General features: G+C 49.3%; 2 protein-coding genes across 2 annotated transcripts; both read left to right on the forward strand.

Moving 5' to 3' along the window:
* The first annotated feature begins 1078 nt into the window (after positions 1–1078).
* On the forward strand, positions 1079–12589 carry LOC130131782 (keratin, type I cytoskeletal 9-like). The gene is made up of 3 exons (XM_056301563.1): positions 1079–1133; positions 4754–5764; positions 12477–12589. Exons 1-3 carry the CDS (start codon positions 1079–1081, stop codon positions 12587–12589), a joined length of 1179 nt encoding a protein of 392 aa, XP_056157538.1.
* Positions 12590–12722: 133 nt separating this feature from the next.
* On the forward strand, positions 12723–13727 carry LOC130131698 (beta-1,3-galactosyltransferase 1-like). The gene has a single exon (XM_056301481.1). The coding sequence runs from the start codon at positions 12741–12743 to the stop codon at positions 13725–13727; it is 987 nt and encodes a 328-aa protein (XP_056157456.1). The 5' UTR covers positions 12723–12740.
* Positions 13728–21929: the final 8202 nt, after the last annotated feature.

The raw sequence follows: 21929 nt of genomic DNA on the forward strand, positions 1-21929 counted from the left end.
ACAGCCAAAAATGGCAGGGGTCGTAAGTATGACGTGGGAGATCTCGTCGTTGAGTCGCTTGTACCTGCGATCTCACCCTTTCGGTCACTACCCAAAGCTCATGGCCACAGGTGAGGGTTGGAACAGAGATTGACTGGTAAATGGAGAGCGGCTGAAATGAGTTTCCTCCGTGGGGTGTCTGGGCTCAGCTTTAGAGAAAGGGTGAAGAGCTCGGACATCCAGAGGCAGCTCGGAGTAGAGCTCCTTTGCGTCAAAAGGAGCCAGCTGAGGTGGTTTGGGCATCTGATTAGGAGGCCTCCTAGGAGCCTTCCTTTGGAGGTTTTCCGGGCACGTCCACCCGGGAGGAGACCCCGGGGTAGACCCAGAACTCGCTGGAGGGACTACATGTCCAATCTGGCCGGGGAATGTCTTGGGATCCCCCAGCAGCAGCTGGAGGACGTTGCTGGGGAGAGGGACGCCTGAAGTGCCTTACTTAGCTTGCTGCCACCGTGACCCGACCCTGGAGAAGTGGCTGATGATGAGACGATCTAGTAGTTAAAACCAATGATAGTAGGGTGTCTGGGTGGCGTAGCAGTCTATTCTGTTGTCTACCAACACGGGGATCGCCAGTTCGAATCCCCATGTTACCGGCTTGGACGGGAGTCCCTACAGACACAATTGGCCGTGTCTGCAGGTGGGAAGCCGGATGTGGATGTGTCCTGATCGCTGCACTAGCGCCTCCTCTGGTCTGTCGGGGCGCCTGTTCGGCGGGGGGGACTGGAGAGAATAGCGTGATCCTCCCACGCGCTACGTCCCCCTGGTGAAACTCCTCACTGTCAGGTGAAAAGAAGCGCCTGGCGACTCCACGTGTATGGGAGGAGGCATGTGGTAGTCTGCAGCCCTCCCCGGATCGGCAGAGGGGGTGGAGCAGAGACCAGGACAGCTTGGAGGGGTGGGGTAATCGGACGGATACAATTGGGGAGAAAAAAAAGGGGGGGGATAACAACAACAAAAAATCAATGGAAGTTTTTGTGTTCTGAGTAAAGATCCTGGTCACCACACTAGTTTCTGTTGGTAGAAGTGGCACGGCTCTACGACGATGTCGTGTGTCCAAAAAGCCGCTGTACTCGTTAACCTCACACTGATTGAATGTGGTACGTAGCAGGTGATTTCAGACGCAGCCCGGATGTGCTGAAAAGCTGGGCGGGATCTAAGCTTGTGGACTTGAAAGTCTCTGTGGCGCATCAAGTCAGAGCCCCGCCCTCTAACCGGACGCCTGTAATCAGCTGAGCGCCGGCCCTTTAAGAGAGCGTCGGCAAACCAACACTGTGAATCGGCGTTTACCGTCTCCGCCGTGTCCTTCCTCCCGGAGGCGATATTATGAACCCTACATAGGCCTCGCCAAAATCCCGTTTCTGGCTTTGTCACGTGTGCGCCACCGTAGCAACGCGAAAATATGTTGTTATGGGGTTAGCGCTCATCAAGGAAACGCTGTACACCCACAATTTAACCTGTCTAAGTTATCCACAATCAACATTAATATAATACCAATAACGTATCCAAGGAGCAGAGGCAGACCTTGTAACCTAAAATTGTTAGGTTAGTCAACTTAAGGCTATTCTTTCCCTCACAATCATAATTTCAACCCCATGGTTCACTTTTTAGACGATTCATAAGTTATGTAACTTAATATTTTGATTATTTTTTTATACACAGGTAACAACTTACTGATCAGCTTTCTTAAATGTGAGAAAGTCTATTTATTAGATATATGTTCATTTTCAGACAACTAACGTTACTTACCTCCGTTCTGTTGTTGACAGCCAGCAGTCCAAAATTACAAAAGCAGCCAGCTGTCCAAAATTGCGAAAAATACAAAATTACAAAATTGAAGGTAGCTAACGTTAGCTTTGCTTCGCACCGAGTTGATAGTTGATTGTTTCCTTAGCAACGCAGCGGAAATCCGGCGTCCGTTCGCGAGATTTGGGACAGGGTACGGGATTTTGGCGAGGGCTATGTAGGGTTCATAATATCGCCTCCCGGAGGGCCCGCGGCTCGTCAGACAGGCGGCGGCGCCGATCCCGCCGTACACGGGCGAGGCGAAGACGCGGGTGTGAAATGCACCCGCCTGAGCTCCTGAGCTGGAAACCAATTTGGCGGCGTCGACAAGAAAGTGGCGCTAAATGCGCGGCATCTACTGTATTCGTCGGCCCCGTGAAGCCAAGCAGAAGGCGAGACACACACATATGAAAGGGGTTGCAGCCGGGCTTGATAACGTGGGCGGGGGGAAATGAGAGGCAAGGTGACAGCCTGGAAAAAAAAACCCGTTAAGCTGTACGTGAGGAAATGACCTGAGTAGCGAGACGGATTCGAACACACCTGAGCTACTTTTCTGCACGGGGTGTTAATGTGATCATGACACGGCTGAAGTAATGGGAAATATGTTAACGCCGGCCGTAAACGTGGCCAGACACTCGGCGTGATTACAGTCTGTCTGGCAGAATAAAATGTGAAACTCCCGTCTTTTTTTTACAAGATGGTGTTAGCGCTCCGGTGAACAGCGATGTTGATAAAGGACCGTAAGGCGGGTTGAAAAGTGCAGTCTGGAGCGTGCAGAGCGGCCTGCTATTGACACGGACCCGGCACGCCGAGGAACGTGGATAATGGTTCAAAATGGTTGGATTGGTTTTTTTTACCCCCCCCCCCCCCCCATAATCCTGTGGTCTTCAGAGCATCAGGACCTGTAAGGTGGTCCAGGGCGCCCGGGTGGCCTCGGCGGTCTATTCCGTTGCCTATAACACCACGGGGATCGCCGTGTGACCTCCATCTTGGTCAGGAGTCCCTATACAGACACAATTGGCCGTGTCTGCGGTGGGGGAGCCGGATGTGGGTACGTGTCCCGGTCGCTGCACTAGCGCCTCCTGTGTTCGGTCGGGGCAATAGCGTGGCGAAACTCCTCACTGTCAGGTGAAAAGAAGCGGCTGGCGACTCCACATGTACGGGAGGAGGCACGTGGTAGTCTGCAGCACCTCCCCGGGTCGGAAGAGGGGGTGGAGCGGCGACCGGGACGGCTCGGAAGAGCGGGGTAGTTGAACGGGTGCAACCGGGGAGAAAAAGGGCGGGTAAAAAAAAAAAAAAGTGGTCCAGTCTGGCGGATGTCAGAAGTTACTGTTAGGCTGGAAAACTGATGTGGAACTTTGCAGCTGATCTATGAATGGGAGTGTGCACGGTGCTAAAAAAAAGATTGCACGCTCACTCGGCAAAAGAAAAAAGAAAGAAAAGAAAAGAAAACCCTGCTTCCCACAGTCAATAAAGCTCTGATGCCTTCCTTGAACAGTTCAGTACCCCGACTTCTGGAGGCAGAGCGATGGCGGCTAATAGTGCTCCAATCTCCTGTGACTGCTGAGCTGCTTTTTGCATTGACTTGGTTTTGACAGCGTCAAAAAGAGAAAGCACTCTCACTTCCAGAAATAACACCCTGCCGTCTTCCCCCCCACCATCCTTCAATCATTTGGCCTCCACCAGCTGTTTTACCAGCAAGACTGAATGCATCGCTTATTACATTTAATTTGAGGTTATGAGAGGTACTCCGAGGCTAAACCGAGTCCACCGTCTGTGCTTGGAGCAGCTGAAAGGTGCAGGTAACGACACCGGATCCACCGTTAATGGATGTCAAGTCCAGTCAGTTTGATTTGTATAGCCTAATATCACAAACTACAAATGTGCCTCAGTGGGCGTTGCAGCAATACAGCATCCTGTCCTTAGACCCTCGCCTCGCATCGGATAAAGAGCAACTCCCTAAAAAAAAGCATCCTTTAACAGGGGGAAACAACAGGGAGAAAGCTCAGGGAGAGCAACAGAAGAGGGATCTCTCTCCCAAGATGGACAGATGTGCAATGGATGTTGTGTGCACACCATTTACACGATACAACATTGAAAGAGGATAACAGCATTATAGTGGAATTATAAAATCTATGATGAGGAGGATGCCGAGCAGTGTCCAGATGCCACCGGTGGGAACAGCCCAGGACCCGAGCCGCGCGGTGGATGTCAAGTCTACGGATGCTATTCATATGGAGAGCAGGAGATCTGGCCGTGCGGTGCATGACGGATGTGGCATGGCGAGTTGACGGGCTATTCGCTGTATCTGAATTTGCATAGACACGACTCGACCTTAACTTTATGCAAATGAGTCCGTCCAGCGCAACGCACCCGGCTCGCGAAACCCAGATCAAACTGTCAAAACTAGGCAGCGCTGATCAAATATGAATGAAGATTCCGTTGCCAGTTTCTCGCCCCGGATGTTTCCAGAAACATATTTTAGTGCGCTCTTTAGCTGTAAAAAGAAAAGGCTGGAGGTGGCAGAGTTGAAGACGCGAAGATTTCCATTGGGAGTGATGAAGAAAGACAGGATTGGGAACGAGTATATTAGAGGGACAGCTCAGGTTGGACGGTTCGGAGACAAAGCAAGAGAGGCGAGATGGAGATGGTTTGGACATGTGTGGAGGAGAGATGCTGGATATACTGGGAGAAGGATGCTGAAGATGGAGCTGTCAGGGAAGAGGAGAAGAGGAAGGCCAAAGAGGAGGTTTATGGATGTGGTGAGGGAGGACATCCAAGTGGCTGGTGTGACAGAGGAAGATGCAGAGGACAGGAAGAGATGGAAACAGATGATCCGCTGTGGCGCCCCCTAACGGGAGCAGCCGAAAGTAGTAGTAGTAGTAGTAGTAGTAGTACACTGTTTAGCTGTAAAATGAGAAAGTTTGTGACTCAGCCAGCAGACAAACCAAAACCAAGCTCTGCCCTCTGGGCGGAGCGTTCAGTGGTCCGGTGGGAGGAGCGTTCAGTGGTCCGGTGGGCGGAGCGTTCAGTGGTCCGGTGGGCGGAGCATTCAGTGATCCGGTGGGCGGAGCGTTCAGTGATCCGGTGGGCGGAGCGTTCAGTGGTCCGGTGGGCGGAGCGTTCAGTGATCCGGTGGGCGGAGCGTTCAGTGGTCCGGTGGGCGGAGCGTTCAGTGGTCCGGTGGGCGGAGCGTTCAGTGATCCGGTGGGCGGAGCGTTCAGTGATCCGGTGGGAGGAGCGTTCAGTGGTCCGGTGGGCGGAGCGTTCAGTGGTCCGGTGGGCAGAGCGTTCAGTGATCCGGTGGGCGGAGCGTACAGTGGTCCGGTGGGCGGAGCGTACAGTGGTCCGGGGGGCGGAGCATTCAGTGGTCCAGTGGGCAGAGCGTTCAGTGGTCCGGTGGGCGGAGCGTTCAGTGATCCGGTGGGCGGAGCGTTCAGTGGTCCAGTGGGCCGAGCATTCAGTGATCCGGTGGGCGGAGCGTTCAGTGATCCGGTGGGCGGAGCGTTCAGTGATCCAGTGGGCGGAGCGTTCAGTGATCCAGTGGGCGGAGCGTTCAGTGATCCGGTCGGCAGAGCGTTCAGTGATCCAGTGGGCAGAGCGTTCAGTGATCCGGTGGGCGGAGCGTTCAGTGATCCGGTGGGCGGAGCGTTCAGTGATCCAGTGGGCGGAGCGTTCAGTGGTCCGGTGGGCGGAGCGTTCAGTGATCCAGTGGGCAGATCATTCATTGATCCAGTGGGCGGAGCGTTCAGTGGTCCGGTGGGCGGAGCGTTCAGTGATCCAGTGGGCAGATCATTCATTGATCCAGTGGGCAGAGCGTTCATTGATCCAGTGGGCGGAGCGTTCAGTGATCCGGTGGGCGGAGCGTTCAGTGATCCGGTGGGCGGAGCGTTCAGTGGTCCGGTGGGCGGAGCGTTCAGTGATCCGGTGGGCGGAGCGTTCAGTGGTCCAGAAGCATTCTCGCTGGATTCCGTGCATCTGCACCTTGATCCTCATGTGGTGCGGCAGTGGGTTTAAATAATGCACGATAGCGATGTTCCACGCAAAGACGGTGAATAATATTCCCTGCATGAATCAAGTTGTCATTTTACATTTCTGTGGGAATTCGGCATTCGGAGCGCAGGTCTGCGTGCCGTGGACAAGCTGCCGGTGCTAATACCCCAGCCCTTTAGCAAAGACCGGTTCGGTGCCTGTCTGGGGTCGATAACTCCATAAAGCAAACTCAGCCCGTCTGAGCGAGGCTGTGCTGGCTTGCATATACATATTTATATATTTACTTTTTTTGCTCTGCAGACCAAAACATCTCTGAACTGTTGTCTCAGCCTGCGCCGGACGTCAGATTGTTGATCATGGCTCAAATTAATCACAGAACTCCGGGTACTGTGAAGTCGCACAAGTCAAGCAAAGTCGACAAAACTAATTTGCAAGAAGAACTTGAAACTTCCTGTTGCTCATTGTGTTGCACGGCTCTGCAAGTCCCGCATGTTTTGAATTACGAGAATGTGGAAATGCAGTTATGCGTCAAAATTCAATTAGATTTATTGCCAAGTGGGTTTTCACGTTGCTCGCAAATCGAGTTGCATTTTTTCACAGTGACCTTTTCAACACAACAGTAAGAAAAAGTAAAAAAAACGGTACAAAACCAAGACGGTGTGGGCAATATAACTTAACATTTACTTTTTAGATTTATTTTTTGTTATTTAAATGTGTGTTTGAAAAACAGCCCAGCTATACAACATTTTGCATAAATTTGAATGACATCTCTGTGTAAACGAGGAATGCTGAAAAGTTGTGTTACTGAGGAAATATGAACCATGCATCCATCCATTATCCAAGCCATCTATCCAAATTGGGGTCGCGGGATGCTGGAGCCTATCCCAGCAGTCATTGGGCAGCTGGTGAGGAGACACCCTGGACAGGCTGCCAGACCATCATGGGAACCACACACACAAACACACCTAGGGACAATTTAGTACGGCCGAGTCACCTGACCGACAGGACTCTGGACTGTGGGAGGAAACCGGAGCCCCCGGAGGAAACCCACACAGACACGGGGAGAACATGCAAACTCCACACAGAGGACGACCCCCCCCCCCCCCAAGGTTGGACAACCCCGGGTTTCGAACCCAGGACCTTCTTGCTGTGAGGCGACCGCGCTAACCACTGCTCCACCGTGCCGCAAAATATGAAGCATTGCACTAATATTCAGAATTAACAGTAGCAAAGCAGAGCGAGACTCTACCTGACGATGGCCTGTGTTTGAACCAGTCGAGTCTGGTCCTGGACCAGCGATGTGGGAATCCGCCTCCTGTTTCTGCAGCCAGATCTGCTGGACACTATTGATATCCCGTTTCCTCGGTCACTCCTAAGCAGCTTTGCATTCAGCGGCTATGCAGTAGGCACCAAGTGCCCAGTCCACAGCCTGTAATACACACCGTATGACGGGCCGCGGTACTACACATCAGCTGTTAAGTCGTTTATTATCCAGCAAACAAAGGCATGGCCGGGGCCATGTCGTGAGCTGTCAGCCATGACATTTTAATTGCGACTCGCTCGAACGAAGCAGGACGCCGACCAAATTCAGCCGTCCGCAGTCGATTTGTGTGCACGTTAATTCCTCTTTTGAGTGTTTAGAAAACAGCAGGATGGGCTTTACAGGCGGGAAGACTGCAGGAAAAGAGGATAAACAACAAAAAAAAAAAGCTGAATAAAAGACCATCAGGCTGTTTTTCTGTATCTAAGCACTTATGAGCCTCCTGATGAGCTTATCTTAAGGTTCACAGTAGGGACTCGGGATAAGACGTGTGTGTGTGTTTGTGTATTATGAGCAAGTATGCACAGCACATGTTCGATCTTATGTGTACTGTGTATGGGCTAGAGAAACGTTGAGTTCCTCTGGGTGTGTGTGTGTGTGTGTGTGAGAGAGAGAGAGAGAGAGAGAGAGAGAGAGAGAGAGAGAGAGAATGAGTTAGTGTGTGTGTGTGTGTGTGTGTGTGTGTGTGTGTATCAGATGCAGGCCTGTTTGCCAAGGACCACAGCTGTGGCCTTATGATTAATAAATACAGATATTGCCATGTATGAAAGGTCAGGTCACCCTCCTGCGCTGTTATTGAAATAATAATAGCGGAACATCTCCGGCACAATATTCACATCCACACTTCCTATATACTGCAATATTCCCATGCAGTGACCCTGAATCTGTACTCCGTGGCCTGTTTCACACTTCCCGGGATGCAGCTGCTGTGTGGAAGTCGTCGTCTAGGCTCCACAGATGACGCCCCATTCACAAGTCATATTGGCGAGCGAGCGCCGTTTAAGATCAGTCCCGTTTCATATGTGGTTTTATGCACCTTTTTCCCCCCCATGTCTAATACAGCAGATTATTTTCCACTTCCATCACTCCGGTGTCTCATTCTCTGTTGGAAGCTGTTTTCGGGCTGCTTCACGCACCCGTTCCTATATTACCCCATCATGATGCTGTGATGTACAGACGGCGTGGACTGAGGATGCTCCGACAGCTCTGCCTAGCCCAGCAGTCGTAAAAAAGGTGCACGTGACGGACGCAAGCGAGGGTTGTTTTTCTCCACTTTCATCGGCAAGTCATTGAATCTATAAAATTGAACCAGTTACGGTGGCTGTACTTGTCACTCCTGTGCTTCCATACTGACTGATTTACTTAGGACTGTGAGTCCCCACAGACAGTTTTAATACACATAGGCAAATTAGATGCTCGCTCTCCCTCTCTCTCTCTCTCTCGCTCTCTCACTTACATAAACAGTCATTGCCCACCCTCAAGCAAGGTCATTCTGCGTCAAGCTAATGACGGCAATTAATTATCTTGTGCAACATAAAATGAGAGAGAGACAGAGGGAGGGAGAGAGAGACTCACATCTCTTTAGCCTCCAAGCTCCTTCTTGCTCATAGGGGTCACTTGATTTTAGAGACACTGAAATAGACGTTACGCTTTTGGCCTTTCAGAGTCTCCACGTTCCGGAAGAAGCAATCCAGTGTCGTCCGTGCTGGAATTATATTATTGGTTTCTGGAAAATCAGAGCTGCAACAAGCAGCAACTACAAATTGGCTCCACTCCTTGAAGCAGCCGGTTTTGCAGGGACTTGCTGAAATACTCGCCAGAATACCCCCCCCCCCCCCCAATTGCACTTGGTGAATTGCCCTACTCTTCACATATGTGTCCTGGTCGCTGCACTAGCACCTCCTCTGGTCAGAATAGGAATAGAAATAGAATGGAATCACCTCGTTTTTCCAAAGGGAACTCCATGTGTCACAGCCAGTTTGAAGCAGATAAACAACATATGCTATCATACATATCGTGTGCAATTACTGTAAATTAGAAATATACTAATAGATTATACTAATACTATTATACTTTTATGCTAATATTATTATATTTTATTATACTATGTGTGAGTGTGTGTGTGTGTGTGTGTGTGTGTGTGTGTGTGTGTGTGTGTGTGTGTGTGTGTGTGTCTCGGCCCTGTGATGGCCTGGCGGCCTGTCGCGGGTGTCTCCCCACCTGCCGCCCAATGACTGCTGGGATAGGCTCCAGCATCCCCGCGACCCTGAGAGCAGGATAAGCGGCTTTGATAATGGATGAATTATACTAATATACTACTTATGTATGACTCATAATACACTTATACTAATACTAATATCAGTAAGCTGGTAACATTTAAGTAGTCTTTATACATATCTTAATTTGTGAGTAGTTTAAACAGTGACCACTATAGTTCCTATTGGAGGTTCCTTTAAACCAGTTAGCATATGTAGCCAACATACAGCTACATACAGCAGGCTGTATGGCTCCTCCATTGACTTCACAGAGGCTATCTCTGGTAAACTATGTCGCTTTCCTTCTCTCTCTCTCGCTCTCTCTCCCCGCTACTTGCCAGGGTGTTGTCATGGCAACCAATTTACATCATTAGAGGGGGGGGGGAAAACTCAATAGACACAATAATAATTACACTTTGATATTTCCCCCACTGATGTTTATCCACTATTTGGTACAATAAACATTTTTAATTGTTTTCCTCCGTTGTCAACCTTTACTAAAATGTACAATTGGAATCGTGCTGTACTGGCCATTTATGCTTTACATATACAAGTAATTTGTCTACAACTCTATGTACCTCACATACATATTTGTATGCATACATACTTACTTACACATACATCCATACAGTACATATGCTCACATACCTGCATGCAGCAGCAATCAATGGGCCATTCATTCCTGTGACAATGATGTCAATCAACTGTATGGTTAGCATTATGATCTCGGAGTTATAGCAATTCAGACCATTTATCGCGAGCTTTGCGCTGCCATTTGCTAACAAAAATCCCCTATCATTAAATGTAAGCACTCCGTAATATACAAGAGGATAGCACGGCCTTGCACAATCTCATCGTGGGAATAAAAGGTGGATTTTTCACAATGTGTTAATGCAGTTCTGACGCGGCTTTGTCCAAACGACATTGCAGTTTGATCAGAGAGGAATTGAGGTTGCTGTGATTCGTGGGGGTGCCGCCAAGGCAGGATATTGGCAATAAGGCAAGGGAACATACAGTAAAGCGAGAGATAATGAAACTGATAGGGACAGATTGAGTCCCCTGACAAATGGTGGAGGCACAAATGAGGGTCTCCTTCAGTAGGTCAATGAAGAGTGAAGAGGTGATGACGGTGGGGTGGGGTCAGGGTAAAGTGCCTTGTGGTTGAGAAGAAGTTGGTTCAAGGAAAGGGGATGAGGATGACGGTGATTGACAGATTGTGATCGAAAGGGAGAGGAGGAGGTTGGTGTATATCCTGGGGCAGCTGGAATGGAGGAGTCGCTGCAGTGGCTTTGGAGAAACTGGCTGTGAGCTGGAGTCATCGCAGCATCAGTGGGGGGAGGGTACATCATGGGACACCGAAAGACAACCCCCAACACCCACTCCCACCAAAGAAATGACGAAATAAGAGATGGCTCCAGATAGCATGGGTGAGGGGACCAAGGGAGCCCGTGGTGAACTGGGAATAAGAGTGATCAAAGTTCTGCAGAAGAAGATAATGAAAACAAGATGTATAGGGGGGGGAAATGAGAAATAGAGAGTGTGGGCGGGGTGATATAGCGTAGAGGGAGAGTTAGTGAGACATATAAAGATGGATCAAACGGCCACCGAAGTAGAGAAGGAGCGAGCGATTGAGAGGATCAGAGGGCGGAGGAGAGGAAAAGCAGCCGTGATGAGATGGATTCTACTGGACCATGAGATTGATGAGTCCATTGCAGAGAGAGAGCGAGAGAGAGAGAGAGAGAGAGAGAGAGAGGGATGCAAAAGACAAGGGGAAGAAAGAAAGTGGTGGTGTCCGGGGCGGCGGGGGGGGGGCGTTAGGGAACAACAGAAACTAGTGATGAAAAGACTCTTCCCTTAATTCCCAGACAGGCGAAATCTCGGGGCTTGTTCAGCAAGCTGGTGTTTTTATCTCGAGTCCTCCATCTTTATACAAAAAAAAAAGAAAAGAAAAGAGAGCATAGCTAGTGATAGCGGGAGTGTCTCTGCACTTCTGAAAGCACGCGTCGCGCAGTTATCTCGCGCGGCATCGATGGGATTTCTCACCCTCCGTCAGTTATTCGTTGAGGAAACGCATCTCCACCATCTGTGTATGTCGGCACTCGGAACAGCGCCACCGCAGTGCCGAGAAGATTACGCCTTGCGAGCGAATAAAAAGTCGCTCTGCAGATTTACTTTGACTCTCACAAGTGAAGTGAACCTGAACCCCCCTCCCCAAGCACCACCGATAATAAACTGTCGGTTCGTATACTGTACCGCCAGCCACAAAGCGTATACCGGTTCCGTCTCTTACGACCTATTCCTGCGTACGCTGACCACGGTGACTTGATGGAAGCTGGAAACATGAGCAGAAAGACAAGGAAGGGTTTTTGTTTTTTTTCATGCAGTTCCTGTAAACACCACAGCGGTCCCCACCATAATAAACAACGGCAAAGCTTATTACGGAGCAGAAAGGGTCCCGGTGCCAAGAGCAATTTGACATCGAGATGTGGAGACGGGGTCAAGGAGGAGTGAAAGAGAGAGAGATGCGGAGATGGAAAAACAGGAAAATTAAAGAGAAAGCGAAAATGAAAAAATCCTCTCGGGAAATGTTTCAGATTCTCTCTCTCTCTCGCTCGCCTTCTCCCCCTCTTTTTCAAACTGTATGAGACAGGTGCATTTGGTGGGCTGCGCCTGGTCTGGGGAGGATAAGAGGGAGATAAACAGCGTTTGCAAACAGAGTCCAGTCCAAGCAGCCCATACCAATAGAGCCTCCCCTCTGGGATAGTCACTTCCCTTCAAACCACGCGGCTCCTATCAAAGACTGTGATGGAGTGATGGTGTAACTGGTCGTGGCACGGTGCCATGTGCTTTGCCAGTAGCCTGGTTTTTATGGACTGTAATGAATTGGTTGGGCAACAAATCTAGCTAAAGGCGCCAAACTTCTGTGTCATAAGCACTAACGTAGCGTTTGAAGTTTCGAGTTTAGATTATAATAAAGGTTAGACCGGCTTAAATCAACGAATTGGTCGTACTTGGAGTGGGTTTTTTTTTTAATGCATTTGTGATTTATGTTGCCATTGACTGTCTTCTGTTCTCTTATCTGTGTCTAGATGCTGTCAACGAAAAGCCCGGGGACTCGCTCCTGAGAGCCACGGAGGAACACAGTAAGGCCATGGCCACGATAAGAAATCTCAGCGTTGCTTTTTTCCAGCTGGAACCCTAACACTAGACTGCCATGCAGTCCATTATCTAAAATTAATGTCAAGCTTGTTGTGGAAGCAGCCTCAAGCTGCGCCGCCGGAACAAAGACAACACATGGAGGCGTGTCCCCAACATTTCCCGTGCCAATGCTAACGCCAGCCAAGGGAACAGCAATGCCTTCAAAGGTCTCCTGCCTCTACGTGCTGACGGTGGTTTGTTGGGCTAGCGCTCTATGGTACCTGAGTGTGTCCCGTCCCTCCACCTCATATGTGGGCCAGCTGACCATCCCCATCCGCAAGACGTCCAAGACGCACAAGAACGCCACCTTCAGCAACATTCGCACGCGCTCGCTCAATCCCCATGACTTTGACTACCTCATCAATGAGGCCAAGAAGTGCGAGGCGGAGGCCCCGTTCCTTGTCATCCTGATCAGCACCACACACAAGGAGTTCGACGCCCGCCAAGCCATCAGGGAGACGTGGGGTGACGAGAGCACGTTCACCGAAGTGCGCGTTGTCACACTGTTCCTGCTGGGACGCAATGCAGACGTTGTCCTCAACCAGATGGTGGAGCAGGAGAGCCAAATCTTCCACGACATCGTGGTGGAGGACTTTATAGACTCCTACCACAACCTGACCCTGAAGACCTTGATGGGCATGCGCTGGGTAGCCACTTTCTGCCCCAAGGCACAGTATGTCCTCAAGACAGACAGTGACATCTTTGTCAACATGGAGAACCTCATCTACAACCTCCTGAAGCCCAACACCAAGCCCAGAAGGAGGTATTTCACTGGCTACGTCATCAATGGTGGGCCAATCAGAGACATGCGCAGCAAGTGGTACATGCCCCGGGATCTGTACCCGGAGAGCAAGTACCCGCCGTTCTGCTCTGGCACTGGGTATGTCTTCTCAGCAGATGTGGCTGACCTCATTTACAAAACATCCCTACACACCAGGCTGCTGCACCTGGAGGACGTGTACGTGGGGGTGTGCCTCCGCAAGCTGGGCATTCACCCCTTCCAAAACAGTGGCTTCAATCACTGGAAGATGGCCTACAGCCTTTGCCGCTACCGGCGAGTGGTGACTGTCCACCAGATCTCCCCCGAGGAGATGCACCGCATCTGGAATGACATGACCAGCAAGAAACACCTGAAATGTTAGCAGGGCTTTGTCCAGGCACCGACTGCTTTGCCAAAAGTATTTTTTTGTACTGGGCCAAACCGATTTGCCTCTCTAGTTATTCCTCGTATTCCTCCGCTGAGCTGTTGATGAGTGCTTCTTAAGCTCACTCACTCATGTACTAGGCACAAGGTTGGAAATTTGCTTTCAAACAATCTAATAAGTTAAATGTTTTGAAGCAAGTGAGGCAAAGGGTCCGACGGTGGTTAAAAACTAATTTCCAGTAGCTGTTTTTGTACCGCCGGACTCGATTCAGAGTAACACGGTAGGAGGCTCGGCACTGTGTTTTTATCAGAGTTTTTCCTTCTTCTGAGCCACCCGTTCATCCGAAAAACCAACTCCGGGCCCAAAGACACGCAAGAATCCCAGGCTGTAAAAAAATAACATGCAAACATTATTTATCGTAACCCACTCATATGCCTTTTTGTGTTGATCACATGCTCTAATTATGAATGTTCCCTGTGTTCTCTTCTGTACATTGGTCATCATGAAACAAAGGGTGTTTGCTGGATGTGCTACGGCAGACGTTATCACGGTGTGGACCACGGTGAGTTGACGGTGTAATGGCTTCTCGCGCCACTCATTCAGATATGCTGAGAACACGCGTGAACATGTTGATCTTGCGTTCGGGAGGGAGCCACCGGCCGAGTGCGACCGATGTAAAACGGACCCGTTTGCCTCTATAAGTTGTAATATATTGATTAGAGAATCATATTTTCTTACAACAGATCCAGAGGGATCCCTGTATTGTACATAGAGAGAAAGATCTTTCTTCGATAGCGGTATTTACTGCTACCAGATATCCACACAGCATTGTGAAGACAGCAGCTGCTTGCATTTTCAAGTGAATGTTGCTTCTGTTCATGTGTAACGTGTAATTTTATTTTGGTCTCGGGCGGGCCTACGAGCCGCCTGCAGATTACTCTATTTTGTATTACTTGAACTTGAGGGACGAACAAATATGGAGGTAAAATATGGGGCAAAAACTGAATACATAAATTACGTCTTTGAGTGCTTTCTTCTTTTCAGTGACTGGAGATTAAAAATAATCCTTTTATAATAATGATTTCTGTGCTTTCTTGGATTGACCCAACACAAACCTTATTTATTCATTTTTTATTTTCACATTTTCATGACGCTTCCAGTGTTGTCATAAGGAGACGCTTCCCTTTGGTGTACTTTTACACACGTTAAGGTAAGTCATTCCTTGTCTGGAATGTCTAATTATGAGCATTGTGAGAGGCCTGCCGATGAAAAGGAAGACCTAGGGGGCGTCCGGGGTGGCGTGGCGGTCTATTCTGTTGCCTACCAACACGGGGATCGCCGGTTCGAATCCCCGCGTTACCTCCGGCTTGGTCGGGCATCCCTACAGAACACAATTGGCCGTGTCTGCAGGTGGGAAGCCGGATGTTGGTATGTGTCCTGCTCGCTGCACTAGCGCCTCCTCTGGTCACTTGGGGTGCCTGTTCAGGGAGGAGGGGGAACTGGGAGGAATAACGCGATCCTCCCACGTGCTACATCCCCCTGGGGAAACTCCTCACTGTCAGGTGAAGAGAAGCGGCTGGCAAGTCCACATGTATGGGAGGAGACGTGGTAGTCTGCAGCCCTCCCCGGATCGGCAGAGGGGGTGGAGCAGCGACCGGGACGGCTCGGAAGAGTGGGGTAGTTGGCCAAGTACAAAAGGAAGACCTCATTAAAGCTGCCGTTAATCGCCGACGTTGCGTTGTACGTTTGCAACGCACCCCAACCTCCAACGCATCGCTGACGGTCGAGGAGCCGGGGCCCCTGAAAGCTCTGTGTGTGCAGCACTGCCACGGCCTTCTGACTCACCTCTGCAGACACAGTTGTGTGTCCGTGTGTGCGCACACAAGACTTATTCAAATATAGCAAGAGGCATGATTAACAACTAAATGGTTGTTTTCAATCCTGTCTAAGCATAGGGGATGAACACGGGATGAAATTTGGCTCTTGAGTGAAAATGTAAGCACCATTTAAGTCACTACGGCTGTTTGCCTTAAGCTGATAATAACAGCAGTGGGATTTTCTTATTGATCCCTGTTTGTAAAATTTCATTTTTGCTTAAGGCCTCCAGTGCCACCCTTCCACAAGGAAGTCCCGACCTCTGTCTGTCTCTATCTGGTCTCTCTCTCTCTGGTCACTGTCTCTCTCTCTGGTCTCTGTCTCTCTCTGGTGTGTGTGTGTGTGCATGCGTGTTTAAGATATGAACTCTGTTCCAGGCATCATCCCACGGAGCAGTGACACTCCTGCGGGATTTGTGCCAAGGAAATGAAAAATGTCTTCTGTTCTCTCCTTGCAAAGATAAACACGAAATGTGGAAAAGCACTTGTGCCGAGGCTCTTTCCTCAAACAGTTTCATTGTGAAATCATCTGGGGGCTTGTAGGCAGAAAACACTCTAATACCCCCACTATTCTGTTGTAAGAAAGTATTCCCACTTTGCAGACTCGGCATCACTTGGATTGTTTTGATCAATTTAAAAAAATAATTTAACCCCCCCCCCCCAAAGATAATCGTTATAGTTTGTTTTTTTTCAATACGTTAATTTAAGAGGTATTTGTTCTCTCAGTTTCTTTGGCAGGGAGGTTAGTGCAAAGACTAAGCAGAGGAAATGGGCACCCCGAAGCCTCGGTAACATATCGGCTATGACTTGAATCTGTGATCAGAAAAAGGGGAGCGCTGTCGACAGCGTGCGAGCCAAAGCGGCCGTGTGTAAACACGTGAAATAATTGTTATTCACAGGTTTTTATCTTTAGTGCTGTGCTCTGCATCTCTCCGATCACCCCCTACGGCGTCTGCAGTTTGGTACAATATGCTGAGTAATGGGAGGCCTGCTCTCGATTTGCTTCCAACAACCCAGTGGTAGGGCATTTAAAAGGCAAGGGCTTGGGGAAAATGAAAAGCAAGCGGTTATTCCGGGGCTTGGGGTAAATTAACCTTATAACGAGCGGGGCGGAGTGGAAGACAATTGGGAGCTCTCCCATTCCTAAACAAAGCTTGGGAAGACCGGGTTGCAGAGCCGAGAGGGGGAAAATCCTGTTTTTTAGGTCAAAGAATAGCCATCGGGGGCGTCCGGGTGGCGTGGCGGTCTGTTCCGTGGCCTACCAACACGGGGATCCCGGTTCAAGTCCCCGTGTTGCCTCCGGCTTGGTGGGGCGTCCCTACAGACACAATTGGCCGTGTCTGCGGTCGGGGAACCGGATGTGGGTATGTGTCCTGGTCGCTGCACTAGCGCCTCCTCTGGTCGGTCAGGGCGCCTGTTCGGGGGGGGGGGACTGGGGGGAATAGCGTGACCCTCCCACGCGCTACGTCCCCCCTGGCGAAACTCCTCACTGTCAGGTGACGAGAAGCGGCTGGCGACGGAGGAGGCATGTGGTAGTCTGCAGCCCTCGCCGGATAAGGAGAGGGGGCGGAGCAGCGACCGGGACGGCTCGGAGGAGTGGGATAATTGGCCGGATACAACTGAGGAGAAAAAGGCAGAAACCCCCTCCCAAAAAAAAAAAAGAACAGACATCGGATTTGGCTTTAAAGGTGCTATTTTTTTAACAAAATATGATGTTTTGTAGGTGGTATCGTTTTTCAGAAGACATCTCTCCAAATCCATAGTTTTATCCTCGGATGACTTCATTATTTTTTTTGCAAGCAGAAACTTTTCCCTCTACCATTACACTGACATGGCCTCGTCATGACCCGTCCTCAGGGACACAAAGGGCCTGCCTGCCTGCGCGGATGTGTGTTCGTAAGAAGATAACCGTGGAATAAATTGGCAGTTTACAATCTACCATCTGTGCAGACCGGCTTCTATCAAGGTGAGAGGAGGGGGCTCGTCGGGAGCAGCTGGAGAGACGGCGGTGAATCTCTCTCCTCTTTTGAGCGAGGTACCATCTGACAACTGCTGGGACTGGGATGATTTGACGAAGCGGCTTCAGCGTTAAGCGCGGCATGTATTAATTCCAGACGCTGGGTGCGGCCTTACAGATGGGTGGTTGTTGTGTGACGATTGTGCGACCGCGAAGGCACACACTCCTGTGCAGAGCTGGACATACACTGATGAGCCAAATCATTACGACCACCTGCCTAATATGCAGTTGGCCCGCCGTGTGACGCCAAAACAACTCTACAAGGCCCCTGAAGGTATCCTGTGGTATCCAGCACCAAAACATTAGCAGAGCATCCTTCAAATCCTGCACGTTGCATAGTGGAGCCACTGTGGATTGGACTTGTTGGTCCGGCACCATCCCACAGATGCTCAATCGGATCGAGATCTGGAGAAGCTGCGTCACGTCGCCCCGAACCAAACTTAATTCTCCGTGACGTGCAGAAATTTCACAGCAAAGTAGGATATTTTCTGTCAACACACAGGCCTACGATTGCGAGAGAGCCACGGTGCTCTGCGACGGGCTTGATATTTACTTTCTGCTCACAAGTACCGAAAGGTCACAATTTGATCCGGTTCGTCTGGGATTCACAGGCACGATTAATCTTGGTTGCATCTGCCAAGTTTCAAACATTTTTGATAAATATGCATCCAGAAAAAGTCAATTTTGGGTGGAGGCTGCCTCCGAGACTGAACACTTGGATTTGTTTTTGAAATTGTACACCGCCTCTCTGCAAAACAAATCAATACCAGAGGGTTGGTTTAAGTTGCGTCTCCAGACTTGTGCTGCCCATTGATTTTTGCCTTTTGATGCACTGAAGTAATGATGTATTTGTCACTGGCGTTATCTGCAACGGCTGTGGTTTGCATGACGTATTGCTTCATCCTCGTTCCCAGCATCCATGTTACATACTTGTATCCCTGCAGGACTTTTCTGCCCTCTTACATCTGGCCTGCGGAGCTAGCGCCACGCAACTTAAAAGTGTGGGCTAAAACGAAACATTCATATTGATATGGAGTCATTAACATTGATATCTGCCAGAAAAGACTCAACCGTGATGTCCTTGTCAATGACGGACTGTTTCGGCACTTATTTTGGTATTTTGTCCCATCCACAGCAAATGAATGAGCTTATTTTGACCCCCCCCCCTTTTTTCTCCCCAATTGTATCCGGCCAATTACTCCACTTGTTCGAGCCGTCCCGGTCGCTGCTCCACCCCCTCGGCTGATCCGGGGAGGGCTGCAGACTACCACATGCCTCCTCCCATACATGTGGAGTCGCCAGCTGCGTCTTTTCACCTGGCAGTGAGGAGTTTCACCAGGGGGACATAGTGCGTGGGAGGATCACGCCAGTCCCCCCAGTTCCCCCTCCCCCCTGAGCAGGCACCTCGACTGACCCGAGGAGGTGCTAGTGCAGCGACCAAGATACACACCCACATCTGGCTTCCCACCTTCAGACACGGCCAATTGTGTTTATAGGTATGCCCGACTAAGCTGCAGGTAACGTGAGGATTCGAACACCCCCCCATAAATGGGTTTAAAACAGGAAACATATATCAGGAAATGAGGTTGGGGCAATGGCAGGGATAAGTATGGATATTATAAAGACACCCGGGCAGAATTAGATTTGCCTGCGAGATTAAATCTGTTTTCTACAAACAAGCGGAGAGGCCCATCTTTTCTGGGGCAATCCTCACCTCAAACCAGAGAGCAGCAGACTCATATTTATGGCCAGCTGTGAGCTAAACTGGATCAGGGCTTTCATTTATTTGCATGTCTGAGAGTGCAGAGCCTTGAAGTCGAGTCTCATAAATATCTGATGGGACGGGGAATATTGGTATTCGTAAGCCCGGGTATTCGTCGCAAAGAGTATCAACAGGCAGCATATGGGAAACGGTAACTATTCTCGTTCAGTAAACCATCCCTTGTTGTGAGCAAACGGTTTTGCCAGTCGTGAGTCACATGCATAAAGACTCCCGAGGTCAATCCCAGTTTTGTTTTACCTAACTTACCTGAGGGTGGTGGGCCATTTTGTATGCAGCCAGGATCTCTGTGATTGCCTGCATGTTGTATATGAAAGTGATCTATGAAACCGCCAGCGTCGACGTTGTCCCTTGTGTTCAGCTTTCGTTCACGCAAACTCAGAAGGGTTTGCTAACACACACACACACACACACATACGCAAATGCACACGCACACAAATAGACCCTTTTCCTCACGGGGACCCATAAAATGTCCCAGCAAAGTAGGTGGTACACACACACACACACACAATCCAGTGCCGGGACTTTGTCAGCTGCAGCTCACTGTCGTGTGTGTGTGTGTGTGTATGCAGGGCTGTCTGTATGAATCATGCATGGTAACTGTAGGGTGTACAACCCCGGCCCTGTACTCATTTACAGTGAGGCCTGGAAACTTGTGTACCATTACCAGGCAGAAAATGGGCTTGTGATGCATGATCTTCGCAGCAACAGCAAGCAATTGCATTTTAATGAAAGCCATGCAGGCAACCTCATCTCATGGAATGAGGTCGGGCGTGCGCTGTAATGGTTTTTCGACAAGGGGGGGGCGGAAAAGAAAGATTAAAAAACTAATTTGCGTGCATCATTTCATATTTTCCAAAAATGTTCTTGGTATCTGTTCCCAACTGTTGTCATTCGGTGTGAGTCGAGAATTTTCCCTGCTTTGAATTCTTCTTTTAGCTGGTGTTTTATGAGCCCATGTTGTGTTTATAAGAACTTAATGAATTGATATTGATGGAAAACGCCAATGGTCCAAAGATTCGGCGTCGTAATTGGTTGTTGAGAAGTGATTAGAACTCATCAGGTGTTCAAATTAAAAAGCATTAGTTCACCCGAGGTCCTGAAGCATCTATCATGGGTAACTTTAAGTTTAATTCACTTGGGAATCAATCCGCATTGTTGGTGATGAAACTTGTTGTGGATATATTTTTAAAAACTGCTGTCCTGATGTTTTGTCAATCCACATAAGGTCTTTTAATTTCAGTTTTTTTAAGCTATCAAATACCATCACTCCTTCGACCCATGCTTGTGACCTCTATCCGCCATTTTGAGACTCCTTATCTAATGAAATAGTTTTGGAGTTCAAGCAGGAGGCTTCAGTTTTGTTCATATTTGATAATATGTTAAGCTCATTATTTCATTTTTCCAGCTTTTGCAGGGGTATGCACCAATAATATAGGGAACAGTCTTGACTGATGGCGACATGCTATGAGCTTCTCTCTCCCTTGTATTGGTTTTTGCATTAATTGTTAGCTTTCTCAGCCCTGTGATGGACTGGTGGCCTGTCCAGGGTGTCTCCCCGCCTGCCGCCCAGTGACTGCTGGGATAGGCTCCAGCATCCCCGCGACCCTGAGCAGGATAAGCGGTGTGGATAATGGATGTTAGCTTTCTTGCACATACTACATCTACAACGATCATTTATGACCGTCAGACCTTACTGGACTTAAGACAAAATGTTCTAGACGTTTGTCTTTCATATGCAAATAGGCACGACCATTAATTAGAGTTACGATGGCCATGTGTACTATTCACAGAGGATTGGGGAATAGTTGACATCAAACTATTGTAAGATGGCGACAGATGTACTCCTAGGCCTCCCCTCAGTTCAGGAATAGTCGTTCCCTCTTCACATAGATGGTCTCACTTTGAAATCCCCCACCACAATCACTACAGCCTCGAATCGGTGCTACCGAAATACTTACAGCATATCAGCTATCCAACCAGGGGCGACAAGCTCTTGGATCACTGCTACTCCACTATCAAGGGAGCACACAGGTCTATTCCATGGTCTCATTTTGGGAAACTGGACCATTCATCCATGCTCTTGCTACCTGCCAACAAGCAGAAAGTTAAGAGCGAGAAACCCCCCCTTATGGACAGTACAGTGCTGGTCGGTGGAAAATGAGCTCAAACATTGGAGCTGTTTTGATTCATCAGACTGTTCAGTTTTTAGGAACCCTCTGAACACCAATACAGTTACAGACTATGTTAAATTCTGTGTGGACATCTGTATTCCCACTCATACCATCCACTCTTATCCAAATCAGAAACTTGGACTAATAGCGACATTCGGCTGAGACAATAAAAAAGGACTGCCGCTTTTAAAGTCGGGGATAAGGACAACTACAAGGAAGCCAAGTACATGCTGAGGAAAGCCATCAAGTCAGCCAGAAAAACAATACCAGGATAAACTAGAGTAACATTACAGCGGCGGGGCCTTCGGGTGCATGTGGCCGGGACTGCAAGGATAGGATAACGGACTACAAAAC

The sequence above is a fragment of the Lampris incognitus genome, chromosome 21 (assembly GCF_029633865.1).
Source record: "Lampris incognitus isolate fLamInc1 chromosome 21, fLamInc1.hap2, whole genome shotgun sequence".
In the NCBI taxonomy this organism is placed as follows: domain Eukaryota; kingdom Metazoa; phylum Chordata; class Actinopteri; order Lampriformes; family Lampridae; genus Lampris; species Lampris incognitus.

Excerpts from the sequence above, each read along its gene's own strand:
- LOC130131782 (XM_056301563.1), top strand. The coding sequence starts at position 1,079 with ATGTCGTGTGTCCAAAAAGCCGCTGTACTCGTTAACCTCACACTGATT. Across the intron at positions 1,134-4,753 it reads CCTCACACTGATTGAATGTG|CCAGCAGACAAACCAAAACC; the intron begins GTACGTAGCAGG and ends TTTGTGACTCAG. Across the intron at positions 5,765-12,476 it reads GGTGGGCGGAGCGTTCAGTG|ATGCTGTCAACGAAAAGCCC; the intron begins GTCCAGAAGCAT and ends ATCTGTGTCTAG.
- LOC130131698 (XM_056301481.1), top strand. The coding sequence starts at position 12,741 with ATGCCTTCAAAGGTCTCCTGCCTCTACGTGCTGACGGTGGTTTGTTGG.